This window comes from Carassius auratus, linkage group LG28B (assembly GCF_003368295.1).
Source record: "Carassius auratus strain Wakin linkage group LG28B, ASM336829v1, whole genome shotgun sequence".
In the NCBI taxonomy this organism is placed as follows: domain Eukaryota; kingdom Metazoa; phylum Chordata; class Actinopteri; order Cypriniformes; family Cyprinidae; genus Carassius; species Carassius auratus.
Window position 1 is genome coordinate 6,460,698 of NC_039293.1, and position 10,542 is coordinate 6,471,239.

The 10,542-nt window shown below is 38.8% G+C and overlaps 1 protein-coding gene across 1 annotated transcript in view; it reads left to right on the forward strand.

Moving 5' to 3' along the window:
• The first annotated feature begins 4,566 nt into the window (after window positions 1-4,566).
• The window catches only part of LOC113067569 (phosphomannomutase 1-like), an 11,464-nt gene continuing 5,488 nt past the window's right edge, over window positions 4,567-10,542 (forward strand). Inside the window, exons 1-9 of the mRNA XM_026239938.1 lie at window positions 4,567-4,652; window positions 4,798-4,883; window positions 5,629-5,746; window positions 6,664-6,740; window positions 6,906-6,997; window positions 7,092-7,191; window positions 7,663-7,738; window positions 10,275-10,390; window positions 10,488-10,538. Coding sequence (XP_026095723.1) covers window positions 4,800-4,883; window positions 5,629-5,746; window positions 6,664-6,740; window positions 6,906-6,997; window positions 7,092-7,191; window positions 7,663-7,738; window positions 10,275-10,390; window positions 10,488-10,538 — 714 coding nt within the window. The 5' untranslated portion in view covers window positions 4,567-4,652; window positions 4,798-4,799. The remainder of the gene's footprint in view (window positions 4,653-4,797; window positions 4,884-5,628; window positions 5,747-6,663; window positions 6,741-6,905; window positions 6,998-7,091; window positions 7,192-7,662; window positions 7,739-10,274; window positions 10,391-10,487; window positions 10,539-10,542) is intronic.

A 10,542-nucleotide genomic window follows, 5' to 3' on the forward strand; every position in this document is an offset into this window, starting at 1 on the left:
GCACACGTTACACTTCTCTTCCTCTTCTGTGCTTGTCTGACTAACGGTGATCTCTCATATGAGCAGCACGGTGAGGTGTAGTCGAGCCTGACGGCCGTTAGTCGTTTCCAGTGATTTCGTGACTGATTCCGCTCCAGGGAGTCGTTTGCTCGGTCAGGTGCTGATGCTGAACCGGCCTTTAGTCTAACTCTGCTCTGAGGCACTTCTGTCAGACTGAGACCATAGACACAGTTGTCGTTTAGGTAAGCTATTTAAATCATGAGAATGATGGGAAATAGGCTGTTTCGCTCGCTTAACCTTTACGGTCCACTTAGAAACAATTTGTTTTGCTCGAAGAAGAACTGAACTGTTTTTCCTCCCATTTCATATTATTCCAGTCACAACAGTTCTGTGAGCGAACGCCAAAACACTGAAATAGCTTACAATGTTTCCTCTTTTGTGAACAACACTTTTCCATCAATAGATTCAATCCCATTTAGAATTCAAGAGAAATTATCACACACAAATGCTTTGTTTGTTATTTAAAGCTCGTGTTAGTATCTGTGTAATACCGAGTATCGTTCAGCAGGTGGCGCTGTAAGTATAGTTACTACAGCTCACTGTAGTTTCTCTATTGAAGTGAACCTCTTACCTGAAAATGCCCAGCAATATATGCGTGTGTGTGTGCAGGTGCGAAACCAAAACCAAAATCTTTTTTTTTTACTCTTTTTATGTACTATATACTTTAACTTTTTATTTACAGCGAAGACATTAAACCCAATTCTCTGAAATAAATTCTCAACAGCCTAAACCAGTTTGTCACATAAACGTTTTTTATTTTATTTTTTTGCAAAACCTTAAACAAGTCTGCAGGTAGTCTGCAGGCCTTATGCACTCTTTTTTTTGCAAAACTCTAATCATTTCCACTCACCAAGACACAATTTGATCTGTGATGAACTTGTGATGCAAAACCCTGAACACAAGAAACTAAAAGTTAAGCACAACTGCAACACATCATTTACACGAAATAAATTAAATGCTCTTTAATGCATCTTATGGTTTGTCCTGTAAAGGACGCACACAGACTCCAGAAAACACACAAGTAAGAAGGGTAAAATTACTACAATACGGCCAAACCTATAAATGGCTCCTACAAAACCGGCTAATTGTATTTGGCATATCTCAAAACAATTATCAGCATTTATTAAAAAGAGCCTTAATGAAATCAATATAATTAAATTAACATTAGAAGTAGAATTAATTAAATACTTATCTTTTTTTTATTGATACTGGAGAGAGTAGGGCATCATTCAGTATTCTCCAGTTATAAACATATCTTAGTTACAGGCTTCTCTAGGAGACTGGTTTGGGACTTCTACTTCACCATATAGCGCATGTAGTTCCTCAGTTAACCCTTATTGCTTATTTCACTATGACGATGAAGTCAAGACTCATATGTCTCACTTGGTCTCTTACAGATGAAGCGTCTGATGACTTGAATGCAAGAGTCAGTGTCAAGTGAATGACCAACTTCTAGATGTACAACTCTGGATGTCATACATCATACATGTGAACAATACCCCATAGAGTTTCAACACCCTTGTTAGTAAAAGGGGGTAAATCAGGAACAAACCTTTCTGGTGGTAGATCGGCCATCTTTTGATCTCCTGCTTTGGGTCTGTTTCGCCTGCATACAACACTGAGAACTTTGTCCCCCTTTGTGGCTAGAACTTCTGCATAGAAAATGTGATTTTCTTTAAGGGGGCCAGACTTTCCCATCAGAAAGATGACGTGTACTGCATTCCTTTCATTTTCGGGTCTCAGAACCATTGGCTAGCTCGCTAGCATCAGCTAAGTGATGAAGTTGCATACCTCTACATGGCTTTAAACACCTTGAAGGTTGTTATTTATCACTTAAAGACTGAGGTATCTCTTCATCCCATCTGACATTCCCTCTGCACAGGTCTTGTAATAGTAGCTTGGCAGGTAAGATGAAAGGAGCAAGGAACCCTAAAGGGTCCTAAAAATAAAACACTTTAGACAGCATACCTCTTCTGGTATGTGCCTGTGGCTTATTAGTGACATCAAATGTGAAATTACCATCTTCCACGCACCACTGAACTCCTAGTGCTAATTCTACCTCATTAGCATGGCCAGACTGTGGGATGCTAGATAACTAGTTTAATTTATCTAGGTGGAAACATCCTCTTTGACAAGCAGCCGTTACTTCCTGGATATCCCTTCTTCTTCTGTGGGTACGGACATCAGACAGTCATCAACATAAAGGTTAGACAGGATTGTGTCAATTACTTTAGACCTGAAGTGTTGTCTATTGTCCTCATCAGTTCTTCTGAGAGCAAGCTTGCACGGCTGGAAGAGGATACAGATCTAAAACTGTGAACGATTGTACGGAAATCTAACAGAGTGAGACTTACATCACCTCCTGGCCACCACAGAAACCTCATGAAGCCAACATGTTCTTCTGCCATCTTTACATTGCTTCAATGTCGCTCACTATTGAAGTTTCATGAGCACTCCTGAGAGTCCATTCAAGAGGTCTGGACCTTGGAGTAACTCAGTAAGAAAGTTGCTCCACAGTAAAAAACTACTCTTAACTTTTTTCTTCTTTAAGTGGGATACCCCATGATGGGGTATGTACCAAATGTTACCTTCTTTTCCTTGCAGTTGTTCTCTAGGCACGCTTTCACCAAACCCTTTTATTAATAACTTCAGAAATAAAGTTGTGAAGAACAGGATCTCTTTTGAACTTTCTTTTTAGAACCTCTGGGCGATGTTCTGCGATTTCTTAATTGTTGGGCAATGATTAAGTCATGCAAATTGACCAGTGATATACTGTTGACATTGACTGTTATGCATGGATCGTCTCTTCCTCTGAATGGGCTGTTAACTACCCAAAATAATTTTCACAGCATATAGCCCATCTCCCTGGCTGTTGATTATTTCATAGGGTTCTAATCATTTAGAGGCAATAGTTCCACTTAACAGGCCAATATCTGCTTCTACGGTGGGAAAACATGTAAAACTCCCTTTAAGTAAAGCAATTTGGATACTTCACCCTGGGTAGGGATGTTGACAGGGCATGGAGGTTTGTGTGTATACATCTGGAAAGGCCATGATGTTGTTCTCATATAATGCACTCACCTCCAAACCAGACACCACATTACTGACCATCATCTTTTCTAGATTCATCGTTTGCAACTAAATATCGGTCTTGTTTTCCAGTCATACCAAGCTGATTCATGAGGTCTGTGGTGCAAAATGTGAAAGAACTGTCAGGGAAATGCATTCGTTTGCACTAATTTTTTTTCCTTTGTTCACCTTAATCTTCATTTTCACAATTGATACACTTTCTTCCTCACCGGCCCCAATGTGGCCACAAGCATGGGAAGAAATGGATTGTTTGTCATGATTAGAATGAGGCACTCCAATAGTAGTCCCATTTTACACTTTTCCTATGTGGAGTACTGTTGGATGGCTTTTATTTTTTTATTTTTTATTTTTTGACTGCAGACTTTACAGGTATTATTAAAGGTTTTACTCACGTGTCCTTGGACTAGACATCTAAAACATATTGCCTTTTCCTTTATAAACTGGATCTTATCTTTGTGCATCTTTCTTTTGAACTGAGGACATCTACCAAATGTTCCTTTTCACAGAAAAGGCAAATGGTTAGTATGTTTTGAGTTTGTGTCTTTTCCATAGACACACAGGTGTCAGAACTGCATCTAGAAGACTCTGGATTGCCGCTATTTGAATGCAGATTTAGTTTTAGTGGCATTTTGAATAGTTGAGCAATTATATTGCCAAATATGGGGTCAGTTGGTATATTAACTTGCTTCTCAATAAACATGGCTAGGTCACAGAATCTGTGTCCTCTTTCATGGACCTCAGAAACTTCAATTCACCATCTTTCTCTGAGTTTGAATGACAATTTTAATGGTCAGTGTTTGAAGCATTATAACATTATATCAGGACACTGTGTTCTCCATTTTCTGAAGTAGCCTAGTGTGTAATGAAAGATCTGTAGAGCATATATTAGTGACTTAGTTATAGGCTATGTGTATGATTTGAAAGCTTTGTTTGATTTTGACTACAGGTTTTGAAGCGATTGTTTGATTTTGCCTGAAGAGTCAGGGGTTTTGTGAACTTAATTTGCAGATTTGGGTTTGTGTTGAAGGTTTTGAGAAAATTTGTTAGGGTATCAAGAAATGCGTTTTAGGTATTCAGAAAAACTGTAAACTATGTTTATTTCTCTTTCTCTCTCTGTCTAAATGTATATAGGTTGATGTGAATGTTGACTGTTTCACTCTGCCCCTAGAACCAAAAAGCCCAACAATTCCCCCACCGTTCATTCCCTCATTACATTTATGCTAGCTGAAAATACCTTATTGATCTTGTATTGTTATTTCCCGGAATGCTGCCTCAGTTGTTAATGTTATTGTTATTCTCAGCTGTAATAAGTAGGTGAGAGTTATCTCCGAGTTTAACCGTGCTCGTTACGCCCCCTTCAAGCACGTGACCAGACTCCACGGATTTGATTGGCTGAGGCAGGCCCCTCCCCAGGCAGAGAGAAGCACATGTGTGGATTCATTCACACTCAGCAGTGATCATGTAGCCCGCAGTAAAGACTGTAATCATAGTAAACAACACTCGTCAGTATTCATGTCTTTATCTATCGGTTTCAAGACTAGAGTCTGTTTATATCCTTATGCATTAACTCATCTTAAATCATTTAGAGTCTGATTTGTATATATATTTAATTGTCTTTTATGTCTACTTCAACTGCTCGACAAGAAGAAATGGATAGAAAGTCTCGTGTAGCCGGAGGTCGAAATGTGTTGTGCTTGTTTGATGTGGACGGAACGCTGACACCCCCGAGAGAGGTACATTTATACTTTATTTAGAAACCTCTTTTATCCACAAGATAGCTTTGAGATAACATTACATGTAAGAGATAATAAGCTTATGCATAAGAGTTAAAGGGTTATAAATGATGCGTCCACTCTTTTCTGATGAGATTGACATCTTGATCCCATGTAGCAATGTTTCTTTCTGCAGCGCTGATGTGTGTGTGAAGCATGTCTCGTGAGTGTGTGTGTGTGTTATTAGTGTACGAGTGTGTGTTTGTATAATATGGAACACACGTTCTGCACGTAGCCTATACAGAAGCCAGTGTCCCATACAACGATGGTTAGGGGATGATTTGGGGAAATGTAACAGGCATGTGTTAAGACAGACACATACACAGTAATACCGTTTTACAACGATAAAAGCCCATTCACACCAAGATGCGATAGCGATCAAGTTTTAAACCCGGAAAACGCCAAACGGTGCCGTTTGTATCACTATTACATCAATTCACAAAGGGAACATCATGTTGGTATGGACGTGAACGGTAATGCATTAGTCTGTTTTAATCACTGACAGAGCTGCAAACATGATGTTTTATGAGACTAGACAATGTTACTCTTTAGCCAATTTAGACTATTGGACACAAGAATCCTCTGAAACCTGTTGAACAGATGGATGTCACTGTTCAATGGACTCATAAATCAGTTTGAGTGGCATTGAAGCCACAGGTCACATCAGAAACCCTCCAGTGATGTGATACTGTTTGTGTGTCTGCAGAAGATCGACCCTGAGCTGGATGATTTCTTCCAGGCCTTGAGAAAGAAGGTGAAGATCGGTGTGGTGGGCGGCTCAGATTATTCCAAAATCGCAGAACAGCTCGGAGAAGGAGATGAAGGTTAGAGGATGGACACTTCATCACAGAAGCCAGTAGCCCGTCTCGAGGCATAGGATCATTAGTCAAGCATGTGTTTAATGTGTTTTGGATGTTGCATGAGATAAAGCAGGAACTGGTTTGACTGGATCTCTGAGTCAACTCAAACATTGGCACAACAACCAATATCCAAAATTCCCCCAGTAGAAACCAATTGATTAAATTTGAGACCAAGGATGAACGGTTGTGAAATCAACACCAGAAGATGTCACTACCACAGCTGACCAAAGTAAAAGATAGATAAAAGACAGATTTTTAAAACAGAAAAACAAGAGAGCAGACACGTGAGATTACTAGGGTGTGAGAAACATCTCAGAAGTTATTGCTTTGAGGAAAAAGCATCTACAAAATGTAAAATGCAAATGTTAATTGGCAAGATTCGGTCTTAACTGTGGTTGTTAATTTCTGTTTCAACTCTGTGTTTGACTTTTCTTTTATCGATCAGTTTCTAGTTTCATCCGTGTTTGATGATTATCAGTGTAGCATGTGGCATACTGGTATTGAATTGTGCAGATCTGATTAGATAAACCAAGAAATCATGATTGAATCAGACTGAGAACAGGACACTTTAGCACCGAATGCAACTGCATTCTCACTCGAACTAGATGTGTTGTTGCAACAATGACCGCTATTTGTTGCCATAAATTATAAAGTTATCCAGTCAAAAATAACAAAAACAAAATAAACAGGTGTGATGTTGAATGAATCAGAAAGAGCAGTGAAGCTCTGAGTGTGTAAATGAGCTTGTTTACATCAGTATGTGTGTGTTGTGTAATACAGGTAAAGGTCACCAGGCTGATGATAAGCTGTTCACCAGAGCAGATGTGTTTCCAGCACTTTGATTGCGTCTCATTCTGTTGTTTTGTTCTTTCTCTCTGCAGTCATACACAAGTTTGACTACGTCTTTGCAGAAAATGGAACCGTACAATATAAAGACGGCAAACTCATCTCCAAACAGGTGATTGATTTTGTGTGTCTGTAGATCCTGAGGAAAAAAAAAAGTCTTGCATGTTTCAAATATGATAGAAGTTCTTTAACGGTGCTGTTACCAAACTGGAATTCTTTTTAGAACTTTGATTGGAAGACTCTAAAAAGTGTCTAATGTTTTAAATCTCTTTCTCAGGCCATTCAGAATCATCTGGGCGAGGAGTTACTGCAGGATCTCATCAACTTCTGTCTCAGCTACATGGGGCTCATCAAACTACCCAAGAAACGGTAACAAACACTCCAGAGATGGTCGCCTGTAATGTCCTCACAATTCAGAATACCACATTTAATAACCAACCACATCTCTCTCTCTCTCTCTCAGAGGGACGTTCATTGAGTTTCGTAACGGCATGATCAACATCTCACCCATCGGACGCAGCTGCACGCTAGAAGAGCGGATCGAGTTCTCTGAAATTGACAAGGTACTCTGTTTACAAGAGCTTTAGTTTTCCCATAATGGGCCTTTTTTCCATGTTTCTCAGCAGCGGAAGATGTCATAACTTCAAGTGCAAGAGAAGTGAATGGGAGAGTACCACAAATATATTGTTTGCATTCCCATAGCTCTAAATACAAAAGAAAAACTCCACCATAGTGTTTTCACAACTTAAAGGAAGTGATAATGGCAATCAGAAGAGAAAACAATGTCAAATTTACCGTCCTTCCCATAGACGCGGCATTAGAAACACCCTCACATTAGCATTTCAAGAGCGATGAAACACAGTCAAACAATTTGCCAGTGAAATGTGTATTTACATCCAGAGTTAAGCAAGTTGGAGCGTTGTCATTGGATGATCTGTGTTCCTGAAGTGATGGTTTTCATTTAAAGCACTAATGAATCTAAACGCACATTAAAACCAACCCAAAACTTCAATGCAAACTGTCCTGTCCCGCAGAGAGAGAAGATACGAGAGAAGTTTGTGGCGGCTCTGCAGAAGGAGTTTGCTGGAAAAGGCCTGCGGTTTACCAGAGGTGAGCAGGAAATGACATCACCAGCTCTCTGATGATCTGAAGCAACTGATCTGTGCTGAAACTGAGCTGTTTTTACCTGCACAGCACATAAGACACACACACGCACGCGCGCTATCTGGGTTAAAGGTGATTAGCGAGCGCTAACGGATGCACTGGTGTGTGTTGACAGACCAGTGACCTGTGAGAGAAATATTTACTCAACAACCTGTTTGCGTTTGATTCATATGTACACACACACACACACACACACACACGCACGGTCGTGCGTTAGCTTTGACGTCTGGAGTCCATCTTCAGCAGTTTTGCCTGTAATGTGTAGCTCAGTTTCTCTCAGCCTGGCTTTGTGTTTTTCTTTTCTGTGTGATGGACAGTCGGAGGGGGAGGGGCCAGGGGTGTGAGGCGATCAAGCCCTCTGATTGGCTGTTGCTTGAGCAACCATTGAGTCAGTGCAGGAATGCAGTCCAGTGGAGGGACACTGATGAGTGTCTGTGTGAGTTGAGGGTGTGTGGGACGATAATTAATTTTTAACGACTGATTTCAGCCTGCAGTGTTTCTTAATCTCTCTGAGGACAAACAGTCACACAGTTCACGTCTCTGAAGACGGAGCGTCTCACACACAAAACGGGTCATTACTGTAAGAATGAGCTTCAGGGCTTGTAAACTCATTTAACTCTGTTTCACTGCTGAGCTGAGGCTTTAAAACCTCTGGAAGGGTTCATTCACTAAATGACAGATTAACCCTATAAAACCTCCTGTGTCCAAGGCCTCGAAATCAATCCTTTGCTGAAAAACCTGTTGCACATTATATATTGTCATCTGATTGATAGTTTTGACTTTTTCTTTAGCTAGTAAAATGTCTTTTAGTATAAATGTGCAAATATCCACCCTCAGCTTGTGGTTCCTGTGTCGTTTTGTTGTGAAAGCTTTACTGATTTTTATAAGGCAAACGTAAGAATAATTATTGATACATAAGATACTGATCGTAATATTTCCAGATGAACACTTACTGGACTAAAAAAACTTACTTTCTTAATCCTCTTCATCCCCAATGAGACATAAGGCCGCAACTTTATTTTATTATCCAGACATCTTTTTTATATATATATATATATATATAGAAAAAATCAGTGTCAAATATGATCATCAAGGTTTTCACAAAAACAAAGTTTTATAAAAGTATTAACTTCACATTTCAGCCTTTAAAATGTGTTTTTAAGAAAAATGGAAGCAAAAGTGTCATTTATATTAATTTAAACAATTATTATCAATCATTTATTATGTTAATTAAATAACATACTACTAACTTAATTGTTTACATTTTTTACACTGTTATCTTCTGGCCTATCCACTATGATTAAAGGCTGTAATTCATTGAATATGAACGCTGCACATTTCAAAGTCTGCTGCTGGATGGTTTTTGTACTGCTGTTCCTGTTGGAAACTGAATATATTTCTTTGGTTCCAAAAGCACCACCTGCCTGGCAGAGAATTAATTAGCATTTTTAATATTTGACAACTTTTTTAAACATTTACATCTGTGTTTCCTGCATAAAGATTGAGGGTTAATTTTCACATTGGTCTGAAAAAAACAGAAGACAAGCTTATTAAAAATGAACATTCATTCTCTGCCAGCAGGTGGTGCTTTTGGAACATAGAAATATACCGGTTTCCCCGATAAAACCAGCAGCACAAAAACCAGATATTCAATGAAATTACAGCCTTTAATTCATCACATTAAGCACATAATCATTAACAACCCTTGCTGTAGGACCCAAACGCTACTGAGCTGACCTTGATGTGTGCTTGATATAAATTTGATTTTGTTAGAAAAAAAGTTTGGGCATTTATTTATTCACTATGTCAAAAGGCTTTGTGGTCGCATCTAAATGCATCTCACAGTCCGTATTCTGTTATAAAGATCTTATTGATTTACAGTACAAGCATCAGAATTCATCTTACTTTTTGCCACATAAATATAAGCAATCTGCACCAAACTGCACAATGTTGCTCATTTCGTTTCTTTCCCCTGTTTTCACACTATATTATACTATGTGAGCCATGAAAGCTTGATGGATCAAATATGATATTTAACAAAAACATATGGAATTTTTATTATTGTTGTATTTTTTTTTTGTTTAAAGGTTAAAAAATGGTTAAATTTACTTTAGTTTTTTTAGTTTTTTTTTTTTTTTTTTATGTAATAGGCTTTACAGGGTTAACTATCAGAGAAGCAAGCCTACATTTATTATTTAACCAACAAAAGAACGCTGTACCTGTTATTAAATTACATGTTCCGGTTTGCTGGCCTCATATTGGCTGGCATGTGTTAGGACAGTGTTATAATGTATGGGATGAGAGCCGGTTAGAGGTATCAAACATCTTTCACTACACCTCTTCTGAACACTATCTCCAAACCTTTGACTTGGAAAAACACTACAGCCATAAAACTTGATGCTCAAGGTTACACCAGTTGTAAATGAATCAACCGTCTTTTCATAAATGTCCTCTTAATTGAGGGTTTTGTCATTGTCTGCAGGGGGTTTGATCAGTTTCGACATCTTCCCAGAGGGCTGGGACAAACGCCTCTGTCTGGAAGTCCTGGAGCAGGAAGGACTGGACGCCATCTACTTTTTCGGCAATGAAACTTCATTGGTACATGATTGAATGTCTCTGTATATATATATAATATATATATATATAATGTAATGTGTTTATGCCTATTTATTAATCATATGTGTTGACTGTTTAGGGTGGAAATGACTACGAGATCTTCGAAGACCCTCGTACCATCGGCTTCACCGTCT